At 36.9% G+C, this 16,555-nt stretch overlaps 1 protein-coding gene and 1 pseudogene across 5 annotated transcripts in view; both read left to right on the forward strand.

Annotated features, from left to right (window-relative positions):
• Positions 1-16,064, forward strand: part of RPS6KA3 (ribosomal protein S6 kinase A3) — a 98,472-nt gene extending 82,408 nt beyond the window's left edge. For all 5 annotated transcript variants that reach the window (XM_039852297.1, XM_039852299.1, XM_039852300.1 and 2 more), the window contains 6 exons: positions 2,420-2,578; positions 4,315-4,476; positions 4,941-5,017; positions 5,511-5,628; positions 9,904-10,044; positions 10,697-16,064. In XM_039852297.1, the coding sequence (XP_039708231.1) occupies positions 2,420-2,578; positions 4,315-4,476; positions 4,941-5,017; positions 5,511-5,628; positions 9,904-10,044; positions 10,697-10,819 (780 nt within the window). In that variant the 3' untranslated portion in view covers positions 10,820-16,064. The remainder of the gene's footprint in view (positions 1-2,419; positions 2,579-4,314; positions 4,477-4,940; positions 5,018-5,510; positions 5,629-9,903; positions 10,045-10,696) is intronic.
• LOC120594293 (cytochrome b-c1 complex subunit 7-like) lies at positions 12-2,410 on the forward strand (annotated as a pseudogene).
• Positions 16,065-16,555: the final 491 nt, after the last annotated feature.

The following is a 16,555-nucleotide window of genomic DNA, read 5'->3' on the forward strand; positions in this document are numbered from 1 at the left end:
ATATTCTTTAATATAGAATTAGTTGTCTAACTCATATCTGGAATGTTTTCAAGTGTCATGTTGTAGACAAAGAACTTAATATAGTAAGTAAAGGGCCAAAATGGCGAGCAAGCCTGCTACTGCAGCATCAATCCAGTGGCTAGAGAGTATTCGAAAATGGTATTACAGTGCTGCAGGGTTCAATAAACTGGGGTTAATGCAAGATGCTACAATACACATGGATGACGATGTAAAAGAAGTCATAAGAAGGCTTCCTAAGAACCTATATAACAACAGGGTGTTTCACATTAAGAGAGCACTGGACCTGACCATGAGACAGCAAATCGAGCCTAAAGAGCAATGGACAAAATATAAGGAGGATAATTCTACTTTGAACCATATCTGAAAAGTTATTTGGAAAAGAAAAGAGCAGAATGGGCAAAGAAATAATCATGTAATGGAAATGTGTGGATGCAGCTGTCTTCAATGTGTTCATATGATGTTGGTTAAACCTGAAATGTATAACTGAGAATCATCTAGGCTGAAAATGTATTACCTTAAATAAATGTCTATTATAAAGAATAGTAAGTAAAAACTAGATTGGAGGACAACATAGCATAATTTCAGTTATAAAGAAAAATGTGTTTATATAGGTAATTTTTCTACTTTCACTTGAAGAAGAAAAGTATTGCTGACAGTATTGCCTTTAATATTTGCATTTACTGGAACATTTGGGTATTAATTAATATTCAGGATTGGCTAGTCTCACACTCCATGGACTCCCCAAACTGTCTTCCACAGTACTACACGCATGTCTAACCATTTTACTTCCCTGCCTGCAGTTCATACCCCACATCACCTCTGGTCCCTCCCTTCCTCTGTCCATGGCAATTTTCACACCTCCTCACACACCCTGTGCTCCAGCCATGCTCCAGTATGTATGCATTTTTGAAGCTGCCTCATTTTCTCATGATGCTCTGTCTTCAAATTTATGGTTCCCTCAGTTGAAAACACTATTTCCCTTCTTTGCCTGGCTAATTACCGTACATCTAAGACTTTGCTAATGCGTTGCTTCCTCCAGGAAGCCTGCCCTGCCCACCACTACCCCCAGGACAAGTGAGGTATCCTTTCCCTCCTACCTATGACTTTTATCATATTAGAGCTTTTGGCAAAGGGTCTGAACTCCTTAGGCAGCATTAAGTCCTCTCTTGCTGATGGTGGTCACATAGGCTCAAAGGCCGTATCTGGGTGTGTACAGCAGATGTCATGTGGCCAGCTGAGCCAGAGGATTTCTAAGGGACCTTTCACCTGAGATTTTGTGAATTCTAAAGTTTCGCCTCCCTTCTCCTTCCAAACCAGAAGTCCAGTTTCCTCAGATTAATTTATCACTGCTTATTGTTAAAAGAAGAATGATAACTTAGTCACGTTAAAAGTGAACCTTTTAACTGAAGTGACTCTTTATTTAATATAATCTCCAAGAATCCAACCACGTAAATTGAAAAGGAAGTGTAGAAATTACTGTCCGTCAGCCTTGCCTTGGAAGCTCCCTAAGCTGTCACTATTTTTTACATCTTTGCTCCTTTCCAAAATCTCTGATATTTCCCCCACTTTTACTACAGTATCTCCAATATTGTTTTAACTCTTATTTCCATATCTGTTTCTGCCTAGTGGAATAAAAACTTTGAGGGCAAGTACTTTGTTTTCTCCATATTTGGGGCCCCAGTATGTGGTGTGGTACCTCTTATGGAGCTAAATAAAGATATGCAGTAACTCTGTGGTGAAGGGGGAATAAAAAGGACTGAAGTTTAATAAAGGGCTTATTTCTGTTTGGGATCCTCTGGAGTATAAATCCAAAATTACAGTGAGTTTTTTTATTTCTACATTGGGAGTAAACTGGTATGCTTCTGGGTGATTGTATAGAATTTCTCTTTGCTACTTAATCTTCCTACTTAATTCTAGCCACAACTTGTCTTTCAGTTTAACCAAAACCAGAATAATTTATTGTACTATGTATATAAATATAGAAGTTCTGCAGTTGCAGAAGTTCCAGGAAAATCACAGGCATGTGTCTTTGTCCCTGCCAAAGTCCTTGCCATCCCTGCCATCGGCAGTAGATAGAAATATCAAGAGGAACGAACCCTAAGAGCAAAAGTTCAGTGCCCCTTCGTCTACAATGCCCATCGTAACTTTGATTGCCATGAATTAAGTTTCGCAGAAGGAAATTACGGTTTATTTTTCCTGACATTCAATCTTATCGCTTCTTATTTTAATATTCTTATGTGTATAAAACTGCAAGTTGTATATCCTCCATTGGTTGTGATAAGTAAAATTCTCCTTGAATATAAAATGAGTCTTAATTTCTCTTTAATATGCTAAACTTTGTTCTGAGCACATGTAAGGCTTCAAATAATTTTTTACATTTTGTTGTTGAATTTTATAGGTATATGATGATGGAAAATATGTGTACGTAGTGACAGAACTTATGAAAGGGGGTGAATTACTGGATAAAATTCTTAGACAGAAATTTTTCTCTGAACGAGAGGCCAGCGCTGTCCTGTTTACTATAACCAAAACTGTTGAATATCTTCACGCACAAGGGGTAAGTCTTTTTAATGTTTTGTACACACACATACACACACGCACCCTTGTTTTCTTGCCTTTTCTTTCTTAATGTTTGATCTAAAATTACAAAAGTAGAAGTTACTTTATGCATGTAATAGAAAGTAACCACTATTAGTTTAATTATCCTACTGTTCCTCTATGTAGACTTCTCCCATTAAGCCCAAAGTGCTACTTTGAAATCTTAGCTTTTTTATATTAAATTCTTATGCTTCCCAAGAAAAAGTGAGTGAGATCTTCTGACCTGAAAGACATAGCCCTGCTTTTGCCAGGCCACTCTGTACTCTTGAGAACTAGGCCCATTTCAAATTTAGAAGAACCAGAGAATCATGGGTTGTATTCACTTATAAAAGGAAATCCTTTGAACCAATGAGGCCAAATCATCACCTGGCTTCTAGCTGGTGGATGCACTCCTCATTTCTTCCTGTGCACAGATTTTTAATAAATGTCAAGAAATCGTATTTTTAAAAGAAAGAGAAGCCTGGAAGGGAAAAGGGGCAAACAAGAAAATGAGAGGGAAGGAGAAAACGACAACTGCAGAGGAGCGAAGCAAGAAAAAGAATAAGGAAGGGCTTATTTCCCAAGGAGTTAATTTTCAGTTTTGTTTGTTTTTTCCCCTAGAAGCTACCAGGTAGACTGTGTCAATTTAACTCTAGAGCTTCTTGACTTCTAGCTCATCAAGAGTCACCTAGTATGGTAGCTAGAAATTAGTAGAACTCAATATTCAGTGAAGAATTCATGACTTTGCAGTTATCTAAGTCTTCTGTGTTCTTTCCCAGTGCCTCAGCAGTAGTAAGTTATTAAAATGGTCTTGAGAAGTCATGTTCTGGATGTTAGGAACTCAAACTGAGGCAATTGATCGGAATATAGACTCAGAATTTGATAATGGAGGAAACACAAGTCTAATAAGGAGCGTCAGAGAGGCTTATGATAAAAAAAGTTCAAGTAGGTGATTAAAGGGGGAAAGAAATACAAAACAGTAAAGGAATGGCATCTTTGTGTGTGTGTGTGTGTGTGTGTGTGTGTGGACATTGTACAAAATCAAATAGGCGGTACTTAAAGCCTGGGTTTTTTTTTTCCTTTTTACTCCTAAATCCCAGGCCTGTTCCATTGAGCCTGTCTGCACGTTTGTTGTGTACATCCATTGTACATACTGTTCCCTCTACTTAGAATGACTATCCCCCACTGTTCTGCCTGTTCCTTCTGTTCTAAAGGTATTAGATCAGGTATTAATCTCCTCTAGAGATCCTCCCTGACCCCCCTAGTTATGCCCCATCTTACACCTGTTTACTCTCTGCCTCCCCACTACTATGTAAGTTCCTAGCATCTAAAGGCAAGGATGTTATGGGTCTTGTTCACCACGGTATCTACAGCTCCGTATATAATACCCTGACACATGATAGGCACTCAATAAATATTTGTTTAATGAACAAATAACCTGGAGACAGATATTGCTATTTGCATTTCTCCTTAACCCACTTACACAGCTGGACAAAGAGGGGGAAGGTGAATACAGTACCATTCTTTCTTCCTACCCTCTTTGCCCCAGTTCTGTGTTAGAGAGGTATACTTACATTATCAGCATTTTATAATGTTGGAATCATTTAAAGGTCAGCACGCATTATCTTGTTAAGTGCATTGCTTGACAGTTTGTGAATAATTTTCTGTAATGAAAATGTATTGTTAATGTACCTCTTTAATTTGTATTTCAATTAGGTGGTTCACAGAGACTTGAAACCTAGCAACATTCTTTACGTGGATGAATCTGGCAATCCAGAATCTATTCGAATTTGTGATTTTGGCTTTGCCAAACAGCTAAGAGCAGAAAATGGTCTTCTCATGACTCCTTGTTATACTGCAAATTTTGTTGCACCAGAGGTAATTGTGAAAGAGTTTGCTTGCAGTATTTCAGTATTTCATTTGCTGTGTTCAATATAGAATAGTTAATAGTTGTTTAATTCAAGACTTACTGAACAATTAGAATAAAATGTCAGCACTTTTCTTCTGTTGATAGTTCATGCTGTCATCAGTCTGCAACCTATAATCCTTTTCCTGCCCTGACTTCTGTCTTTTTGCATAATCACACGTCTGTAGCTATCCTTTATGTGCCATGGCAGCATTCAATAAATGTTAATTTGAATACCAAAACTTATATATATATGAACTGTTAGTAGCAGAAAGTTCTAGAATGGATTAAGGTATTGTTGCCTCATTTGTCAATTGTGTCTTGTTGAGGTTTTTCTTGTATGCATTGATTCAGGAGCTATAATTCAATTCCCAAAACATATCTAAATCTACGTAATAAATGGTGGTGTGCCATTCCTAATTTTTACTTTTCCTAGGTTTTAAAACGACAAGGCTATGATGCTGCGTGTGATATATGGAGTCTTGGCGTCCTTCTCTATACAATGCTTACTGGGTAAGTATGTACCATATGTTGTAAGCATTTATTCATCAATATTTTGTTTATATTATCTAGGTTTTTTATCTCATATCTTTTCATGTTTTCTAATAAGACAATTCTGTATATATACAATACATTTAAGCTATATCATTACTAATTTTCTATAATGTATTATTAATGTCATAAGGTCTTAAATTGATTTTTTATACCTTTTTGTACCCTTGTTATGTCATAAACATACACTATTTTAAATGTTTTATTCTATAGTGTTTCATATCTTTATATGTTTATATTTTTGTATATTAAGTCTAATTAATATTTCATAACTTATACCTTGACCTGGTACTTTGGAGCTTCATGTTGTTGATATTTTTCACTTTAGTAGATTTCAATAAAATATTACAGTAATTAAATTACTCAGTACTTTTGGGCACTGAAAATAAATATAAAGATTAGCAACCAAAAAAGAAATTTTACTCATTAACATTTTAATTGTATTATAAATTAGTTACACTCCATTTGCAAATGGCCCTGATGATACACCAGAGGAAATATTGGCACGCATAGGCAGCGGCAAATTCTCACTCAGTGGTGGTTACTGGAATTCTGTTTCAGACACAGCAAAGGTAAATATGGCTTCTTATTGTAAGTTTTTGAGAAAATAATTTTTCGTAATCCTTGGTGAGAATAAAAACATCAATTAGAAACTTTTGTTTATGAAGTAGTATTTTGAAGTGATGTTACCAAGTAACTTGAACTCAAAAATGAACCAATTATTTTGTTTTCTTTGGCAGAAGGCAGTGGTTTGACTTTATTATAATCTATACATCCAAAGTTACTTCTTACTGAGGAACATGATGAATAATAATGATGGTAGTCTTCATGATTTGTGTGTCTGCACTGTGCCTCAGGAAGCACTTTATCTAAATTATCCCATTCAATCCTCTTAACAACCCTGTTAAATAAGCAATAGCATCCCCATTTCACAGAAGGAAACCAAAGCCCAGAATTTTAGTGTGAACTTGTCCATGGTTACACACCAGGTACGTGTGGGTGCTTCAAGCTGATTCCAAAGCCCTTGTTCCCTAGAATAACTATACCATGTCCTATTTTTGGTCCATATTATAAAAAGGTGTTATCTTTTTCACAATAAACAGTATAGTTTTATAGCGTCAGCTTGAAATCCATTTGAAAAGCCTTTCTAACTGGAAGATCTGCCATCCCTTGGAGTCTTCACTGACTTGCTTTCCAACTCCACTCTAATTTAACTCTATTCATAGAAAATTCTCTTTTTAAAAGAAGAGCAAAGTTTTCCACTTCAAAACAAGAAAAACATAGAGGAGATGAAGAAGATACATACTGGTAAACGTGCCTGCTGATTTTTCTTAGAGGTGGAAGCTTGAGTTGATGTGATTGCATAAATAAATTGAGCGGCAAAAAATTTCTATAGATACTTTTGGCAGAGAAACGAAGCCTCGGCTACCCAGTTTGTATAGATAATATTTGGCTTTGTAACTTCGTTTAAAATGAAATGTTAGCCTTTCCCCTTTCTTAATATACTTTCTTAAATCAGATAATTCATTTTCCTGGATACTTGTTTTTTGTGTTTTTTTGTTTTTTGTTTTTTGTTTTAATTCATGTGTTGAGCACCTATAATGTGTTTAATGAGTGAAGACTCCAGGGATAAAAGGTGTGACTCAGATAGAATTCTCGATCTCAGAGAGCTCACAGCCTAGTTGGGAAATGACCAAAAATATACAGTACAGTGTCACATGAGCTGTTACAGTGGTACATTTTCTGTGCTAAAGAAGTTCACGGGTGATGTTCGGTCAGAAAGTTCAGGGAAAGCTTTCTAGAAGCAATGGAGGGATTTGCTAGGCAGCTTTGGGGAACAGAAGGATGTCCATCCCAGGCTGAGGGAGCAGCACATGCCGTTCGTGGTCACGATGGCACAGGAAGGGGAGAATGCTTCCGGGGGCAGCGAGTCGTTTGATATGACTAGTACAGGGTACATGTGAGAAGGGAGCCGATGAACTTAGATTATGAAAGGCTTTGTAGATCAGGCTCAGGATTTGGGGTTTGCTCTAGGTATTGAGGAACCATTGAAAAATATTAAGCATTATAGTGATCAGATTTTCCTTTTTCAAATTCACTCTGTGAAGCAGTAATTCTTATCCATGGAGTCTGCCACAACCTTTGTTGTGATCTGTTGTGAAGCCTATCAAATAATGTTACCATAAAAAGTATCAGAGCTTACACATTGCCTGCTTTTTTAATAAGTTAAAGCAAATCAAGGTTATCTCCTTAATTTCTATAATTTAGTTCTCATTTACTTGCATTTTAGTATCCTTTTTTGAGTGAAAGAGAAGTACAAATAAAGCAAAAAAAATTGCATCCAACTCACATCCTATCTTATAAACGCCACGCTATTACGAATAACTTTTGCTTATTTGTCCAGTTAAGACTTATGATTACAAGCATGACTTAATATAGTGAATACCCACAGAATTGGGATAGAGGACTCCATCAATCTGGTGTGTCCCCTCAAGAGCAAGTTGTACTTGTGACTGTCGTCATTCTTATGGACCAAATGTGTCATATGTGTCTTTGAGAAGAACAGGACCATAGCTATCATTTACTGAACACTTACGTGTCAAGGACTGTGGTAACACTTTTACATACATTATTTCATTCAGTTTTCACTGATCTAATATTAAGGACATTAGTGTAAGATTTTGCAGTATTTCGGGTCATGAATGATATGGATTTAAACTAGAGTAGTTGTAGTGGGATTTGAGCCAAATGGAAGAGAAATTTGGGAGGCAGATATCAAGCGTGAGTAAGGTCCACACTTCTACCTCGGGCAAATGACTGAGTAGTGGTTTTCTTCATCAAGACATGGAATACAAAAGAAGTAGTTTGGAAAGGAGTGATGATTGCAGATGTGGACATTATGAATTTGAAATGCTTCTGTGACGCATAATTAAGAGATGTAGGTCCATTAGGCAACTGGCTATATGGATGTAGATCTTAGGAGAGAAGTCATCATCCATAGCAGCTAAAGCCCTGAGCATGAATGAGCTTATCTGAGCAGACTGATAAGAGAGCCATAGAAGGAATTCAGGGAGCAGCACCATTTAAAGAGAAAGCTTAGGAGGAGGAACCATTGAAGAATAGCAGTAGGAGAAGTGGTTCTAAGTGGCCAAAAGTGCACTGGTTACTACACAGATCTGATTAAAATTATAATAGACTTTTGTTGTACCCCTAGGCACTTTTGCAACCTTTTATTCATTTGAAGCAAGGTTGGGTTGCCCACATTCAGAATTTGGAAGGGGAGGTCCCTAATTGTTTTACTTTTTATTTCTGATTCTGTTCAATTATTTCTTTCTTAGCTGTTAATGATAACTAAAAGTCAGAAACTATAAATATCTAATGGCAGAGGAGTCTTTGGAATAATGTCTCCCCAGTTCCCAATATCCAGTCAACCACCAGGTTCTGTCGGTTCTTTCTCTTAAGTATCTCAATTCCATCCATATTTCTCCATCTTTTATACCCACCCCCCAAAGCTATCATTCTCTTGCCAGTCTCAAATTCGAATCTCCAGGCTTGCCCTCCCCAATCCATTTTCCTCCACACTTAGTGAATGTAATCTCTCTAAAGTACAAACCTGACCGCATCTCTCCTTTGCTTTAAATGATTTGCCACCAGAAAAAGTCCAAATTTGCTAATATGGCTTATAAGGGCCTTTGTGGTCTGGCTGCTTCTTACCTCTCTCACTTTATTTGCCGCCATGTTCTCCTTCACAATTTATGCTGCAGCCACATTGCGTTCTTTTTCATTCCTTAATTGTGACATGTTCTTTCCTACCTGAGGACTTTCCTCCAAAGGTACTCAGTTCTACCTCCCTGAAATGCTCTGTCAATCCCTCCCTTCTCTAATCCAGCTCCTGCTTATCCTTTGGGCGTCACATTCCTCTAAAGAAGTCACTTCAGGGCCACCCTGCCCTGTTCAGGTCAGGTCTCTCTTTGTGTTCCTCTAGCTGTTCCTCCTATTTATTCATCCCATCAAAGACCTTACTTAATATTTGCTTTGTAGTTGATTCTTTGTCTCTCCCTTACTGGGCTGAAAGCTTCAGGAGGTCACAGTTCATTTCTACATTGTTCACTGCTAAATACCCAAAGCCTAGCAGAATGCCTGGCCTTTAATGGATACTCGGTAGATATGTTTTGAATGAAAAATTAAACAAGTGGTACATGGCTTTTATAAATCACAAGTGTGTTATTTGGGAGAGTATAAAACTATATAGCAATTACATGGAAATCATTTGGATAGATAGAAAGCATTTGTCTCTGGAAGAATAGGATTCTGGGTATTCAAATTATTTTGCTTCTCTATGTTTCTGATTTTTCTATAATGCCTGTGCATTGCTTTTGAAGTAGGAAAAAAAAATTTAAATGCTATAATCTTGGGTAGCATTTAGAGCCCTCCAGTTAAATTCATGTTATTGGACAGTTCTGCTTTTCAGTATTACCAGCAGCACAAAAAAATCTTAAGTAGCTGAAAATTACTTAAAAATAAACCTACAAAAATGTGGAAACCTCAGAATATCTAAGGGGGAAAAAAGCCGAAGTATTTAAAGATACATAAAACGTGGTAAATTTACCCTTTGTAATGCACCAAAATCACTGTCACTCAGGGAAGAGAAAACAGAGACTTAGGTTTCTGCTTTTTAAAAAATAAAACAAATTGTCATGTTGACCAAATTGCTTTGAGCTCCAAGGTCTACCTACTACCAGGAAAAAATAGTATCATGGTAAGGAACTGTATTCAACAGTATAAAGTGCTATAGATAGAAAACAAAAATACTTAAGTTTGTTTTATTATTATTATTCTCATTACAGGACCTGGTGTCAAAGATGCTTCATGTAGACCCGCATCAGAGACTGACAGCTGCCCTTGTGCTCAGACACCCGTGGATAGTCCACTGGGACCAACTGCCGCAATACCAACTGAACAGACAGGACGCACCACATCTGGTCAAGGTGAGCAGCCCCATTCAGGCCCTATTTTCCATATGTCCTTCAGGAGAGACCAGGAGACGCCCTCTCCATGCCGCAGTACCTTTCCCTCTTGCTGTCTCTCTCAGCCTGCACTCAGTTCTCCTGTGGGATTCTCTTACAGTGGGTGATTTAGAAAAGAAAAAGGCAAGCCATGCCAAATATTGTAATAAATCTAGTTTAAGAATGATTTCTTAATTTGTGAATCATCAATCAGAGAAGCTTATGGATTTCTTAACTTTTCTTCATATTGTTTTTTCTTATGCACAACCCAAAGCAAACTTTGAGGTTGTCATCAGAGGCAAAACTCAAGTTCCAAAAGAGCATGCCTTGCCGCTTCTCATATTAAAAAATCACAAAGAAAAACAAGTCAAATAGCCCTGAGAAAAGTGGAGACTGCTTGTTATAAGCTCATCTCTGTCCTTTCTCATCCATAATTTCAACCTCCCACATTGGCCTCTTCTTTTTCAGTTAAATCAGAGGATTTGACCAGTGTGGTTATTTTGATTCTGAACCTAATAAGATCTACATAAATTTGCTAATGAAGAAATTATCTGGGAAAATACATCTTCATTTCATATTCTGTGTACAACTTCCCTTTGTCATTTTTGTTTTGACTTTTCTTTCATGTTTTCAGGGTGCCATGGCAGCTACATATTCTGCTTTAAATCGTAATCAGTCACCAGTCTTGGAACCAGTAGGCCGTTCTACTCTTGCTCAGCGGAGAGGTATTAAAAAAATCACCTCCACAGCCCTGTGAAGCGACCTCAGTGGATATTTGGTACCGTGGTGTAAGCTGATAGCACAAGTTCTGGCGACAGGTAGCACATATCTGAGAGACACCTGCAAGCACACACTGTCCCAGCTGGTACCCATAATGCTGCTGCTCCTGCTGCTGCTCCCGCTTTCGTCTCTTCTCGCTTTAAATGATTGTTAGCAAGTTAGATTTTCCTGGAGCTTCGATGAAATGAAAATGGAAACATGACGAAGATATATTCACTGAATCAATAAGAAGAATAATGAACATATGAATACCACCTAAAAATACACTGAATAAAGTACTCTACACCATATAGCATTATTTTTATAGGAAATATTTCATGTCCCTTAAATATTCTTTGTTAGTTATAGGGATGGACAGTTTATGTTAAGCACTTAGCTTAATCCGTTTATATTAGCACTGTATCCCTTGTGCCATCCAACATTTTGTATGTTTTTGTAAACAGTTCATATACAGTACATTTCTGTACTGCTTTCTTTAATGTATACATGCCTTGTTTAACTTGGAATCTATTATTATTAATCAATCGACTATTAAATCTGGTTAAATAGTTCACCTGGATTAACAGTATTGTTGGACAGCCCTAAAAACAGCCAGATTGTGGAACAGCTGTTGAATGTAATCCTTCCAAAATGTACATATCTTTCCCCATGTCTGTTTCACTGGTTCGCTCGTTTGTTTCTTAAAGTCAGGTGCTGTGTCAGACATACCTAGAGAGCTGTTATGGCAGAGAAAGTTATATGTGTGCAACATGGCATCAAGACTACACCTGTGAAGTTAGTCCATATACTTTGCAACTCCTTAAGGTTCCTTTTTCTTTCATTTAGGAAGTAGTTCTTGCACTTTTAATCTTAAACGATGTCCATACTTAGTATTGGCATATAACTTGGAATTTTGCCAGTATACATCGAAGGCCTTTTGGGAGTCATGGTGAAAAAATTGGCAAAGCAGAATTTAGCAGCAGGTCATTCAAGTCCCATTGGATATTTTTCATGTTTACATAGATCAAATTGCAGAATTTAGCATACGAACAACAGGATACCTGTTCCCGTATACCTGTGAGAAAAGTAGGCTTTTTCAGAAAAAAGGTAAATAATAACGAGTTCTATCCCATTACGATGCTCTATATTAAACACTAATTTGAATGTAATAAAAGCCACAGGCCTCCCTCTATATGAAATTGGATTTAAACTTTCTTATTCTAGGGAAGAAAACTTTCGTGATCAAACAATATCTGTTCTAACCTGAAATCATAGCTAAGGTAGGCTAAGTGAATGTTCAGCATTGAGTGTTTTCTGAATTTTTCCTGATGATTTATAACCATGCAGTGCTTCCTTTAACTTTAGAAATGGTCAGTTTTCATAATGGTCACTGGGTCTACTGAGATTACAGTATTCATCATCTACATCTAGTTTGGTAGTTTCCATAGTTTTATTTGATTAAAGAAACTTCTGTATTCATTATTTGTGTCTTGGCCAAATTACCTAGCATGCATCAGTATATGATATGAAAAACATATGAGCAAGGAAAAAGTGATTCAACTTACCTCATCAAGAATGTGCCCAAACAGATCTTTCTTAGTTGTGTACTAAGCCATTTACATCAGAAGTCTTTTTTCCTGCCAGAAGCTTTAAATCTCCTGAGAGTACGAAGCCAAGAAATCATGGTCTATCTAACTGTCTCGGAAGCCACTTGTTATTCTTTAATTTCTCCTCTATGCAATTAAAGAGGAAGAGAAAAATCTATAACATTCCTTTTGCCCAAGTGACACAAAATGATTATTGCATAGAAATCAAATGTAAGTTTATCTTCAATAAAAAAAAATGTATGAGGAGAGATTTCAGAAGATCTAGATGGAGAAAGTTTTTTAAGTCTTGAGTATATGGATGGTAACTATTAAAAGCTGCTTTCCATTGCCTGGAAAGAAAGCTTTTCTTTTTTCTTTCTCTATTCAGTGTTTCAAATCACGGTCATCCCAAATTCTTGTTGCTTTTAAAATGTTAATGGAACTCTGACCATATATTTTCAAATTTTTGACACTGATGCTGTCCCATAATTACTTAGGTGTATTGTCCATCATAGTCTTTTAGAACCAGAAGTAAATGTATGAATCCTTCACTTCCCATTCAGTTTTTTTCCCTCATAACACCATGCTGCCTTCCCTTCATATCATATCACCCAACCAGGAGCTGAGTTGTTCAAAAACTACATGTTTCCTGAGGCAGCCCTCTACTGGTATATGAATGCCAAGTTTATCACTTTTCAAAAATACTGCCTTCTTTGCCTAGTCCACCTACCAGTTTTATTGGAGAAAAGCAAGTTATATGTTCACAAAACTGAAGGCTTTCTGCCTATAAAGCAGTTCCTGAGCATAATTTATTTTATCTGTGGTTGTGGTGTTCCTATTGCCTTTGACTTCCAGCAGACAGACTCAGCCAACAGTGTGCTCTAAAGGTAGTGCTTGTGCTGAGTGAATCTTTCCATTCATTTCTCCAGGTCCAATTCCTCCAGACCTCTACGGTTGTAGTGAGGCCCTTCACCAGGTAGTACTGCTGGTTACCGGGGCTTCTTCCAGGAGGTTTCAGTTCAATCTTAAAGATATTTCAATGTGAAAGAAGGAACTAAACTATCAGGCCACTTTCACAAACCTCTTAGTTTATAACCCAAACTAATACCCAGAATGGTAGATTGCATTTAACATTGCTAAGCACATACTGGAAAATACAGATTACACTACCATGTATTTTATATCTTCCCTTTCAAGTGATGATGTTGAACCTAAGGTAAGTTCATTGTCCTTTTAATTTTTTATATAAATTGTTTTTGTTCCTTCTAATTTGTAGAGATGTCTTCTTTCTAAGTACAATGGACCCTGGACTTTAACAGATTTTACATGGATTCATTTATTCACAGGCAACCCTAAAAGTCCAAAAAACGTACTAATTTTGACAAGGCACAGAGTTGAGATGCTGTGAGGCCGATATATGGGAAAAGTCACTTAGCGAGTGTCTGGAGAGGGTGTGGTGTGTATATGGCAGAGATTCCACATTTCACGTGTGGTGGGCTGCAAAGAGCAGGTTTGGGTCAACCATTTCCCATCTGTTTTGAAGAAGTGGTTGCTGTTGGGGCCAGGGGCCATATCATGGGAGGTGGGGCTGGCCTGTTAGCTGTGCCCTGCACCCTCAACCCAGAAGAGATTTGAAAGGAGAGCGGGGTGCAACGGCTTCATGAGTAGGCAGAATGGTTTGGGTAGGAAAGGGGTTGGGGTGGGTCCAGCCTGGGGTGAGAAGAAAAGCATTCAAGACTTGGGGGTCTTGGTACAGATATGCTTAATTACCACGGAAGCCAGCAATACACATCTCAACATGACTTTGATATTCTCTACTTCCTGCCTTTTACAAATGTCCTAAAATTTTTCAGCTTGCTTTACTGTATTTTATAGAGAAAATTGTCTCTTATGGTGATACCGAGCATTTGAGACTTATGAAGGCATCAGAACAGATATCAGGAATGTAAAGGGTCAGAAAAGATCTGCTTTCTGAGATTAACAAATATGATGGGTTTCATGGCTGACTGGGTGCTTAAACCAAGAGATTCCGCCCCAGTCCTAGAGTTCTGTCCTCTGAAATGTCCAACTCCTTGTGGCTAGCAAACTGGATGTATACTTTGAGCCTTATTTAATTCACAGATAAGTTAACTCAGCATTTTTATTTCAATAAATGAAAATAGTCCTCTTTTCACCTCCAGATTGCTTACATTTTGCTGGTCTCCCCAAGTGACCATTGGTGGAGACCAATTAATGAAGGAATGAAATTCGCTTTCTTGGGACTGTGGTATTCTACAAAGCCATGCTTAACCACTTTTTCTAGTGAAGAATCTACAGAACGATAATACCTAAATATGGATGGCCAAGAAGAATTTGTATCTACAGTGTGCTTTATGTATTTTTGACACTGCTGTATTCTGTGTGATCGAGTGACTTGTAACTGGTTCCAATGTGACTGAGTGTTCTCAAAGAATTCTAGTAACTAAGTTGACTTAATTTTCTTAATTAAGCTTTGTATTACTATCAGTCTCACATTTACCACTTTGATTCCAGTCTTGTAACTGTTCATGACAGGGCATACCAAGGGTTGGGATAAGAGCCTACTTCCTACCTCTTAAGGCACTTTCCTCATTAATTTGCCATGTAACCTTGAAGTGCATGATAAGCTGTTTAAATGTCCATGACTTCTCCCAGAGCAACTAACAAAGTATATGATTGAATAGAGATTAGTGGAAAGGAAAATTAGAGACTAGATTCTGAGGTGCAAACCTCAAGAAAACCTCTTTAGAGCACATACCATTTGAGTACAATATATGTAAATGTATGTGAGAAGAGAGTCGCTATAATATTCCTCTAAGTAGATTAGTTCAATATCTAATGGAAGTGAAAAATCTTTACTCCTATTATCACTATAGTACTGAATGAACTGTATACTGAGTTTTTCAAACAAGTATTTAAATTAGAACTTTTAAATACAAAGCAAGGGCATACGGATAAAGGTTTTGGTTTGTGTTTCTCTAAGTGTAGTTTACCATCTAAAGTGTTTTTTTGTTTGTTTTTTTAATTTTAAAAAAGCTTCAAGGTATTGCCATTCCTTCGCATCCTTAATAATTATGGGTGATGAGTTTTTAAGTCTTAAAATTATGTACATGTATTAGGTTTATCTTAACTCTTACCCTAAACAAAAGGGAAGGTATACACCTAAGGGATGTAATTATTTTGCATTTTTGGCCATGGGTGGGAATGGGGTGGGCATCTACTTAAACAGTTTTTAAAAAAAAAAATCACAAGTATTTTTCTACTATTATATATGATCTTAATTTCTACTAGTTCTCTCTAGTAAGGCATGCCAGAAGCCCAAGGTACCATATCATGAGTTCATATGTATTGTACCTTTTATTGGTGGTTAAATCGCATCAGATGCTTGGCACTGCTGCCATAATTATGAAATGCTTGTAAAGGATTAAATATCACTGAATACTTTAAATTGTTTTACTTAAGAGTCTAATCTGGGAAGTTTTCAAATCATACTATTAATGTGTAATGTGTAATCTAAGCTCTTTCAGATGTATCCATGAATAATCTTGGAACAATATTGCTTGTATTCCTGTCACAGAACAGGTTTTGTAATCTTTAAAAGAAATGAAAATTTATATAATAAAGTTTCAAATAAATGCATGTATGTTCCTTTATCGGATTATTTCAATTACATGATGATCAGTCCTTCATATTATCAAATTATTCTATCCAAAGTATAAATCTATCAAGTTGGATTGATAGAACTTCAAACAGGAATGTTTCTGAGTTAAGTGCACACTAATTTTTCTGTGCAAAGTTTTGGTTAGCCTAAAGAGTTTGTCAGATCAGACCCACATCAGTCATAGATTTTACCCAAACCAAACTTGATTGTTCAGAGGATACAGGGTAATCATCAGGCACAGATGAGAATCTTTCCTTGGAGAAGTCCAAGATTATCAATTTAACTCCAAAATAACCTTTTTTCTCCCTCATTATAATACATTTTGGATTCAGAATTAAAGGACAAGTTTGTTTCTGAGCAATGTATGCGGAGATATTGTTTAAACAAAGGGAGTCATTTGGTTTTGCAACATCCTCTTTTTATGCCTCATTAATTACACAATTTAAATGATAAGCTCCCATTCTCCAGC

This window comes from Pteropus medius, unplaced genomic scaffold (assembly GCF_902729225.1).
Source record: "Pteropus medius unplaced genomic scaffold, Ma_sr-lr_union100, whole genome shotgun sequence".
Taxonomy (NCBI): Eukaryota; Metazoa; Chordata; class Mammalia; order Chiroptera; family Pteropodidae; genus Pteropus; species Pteropus medius.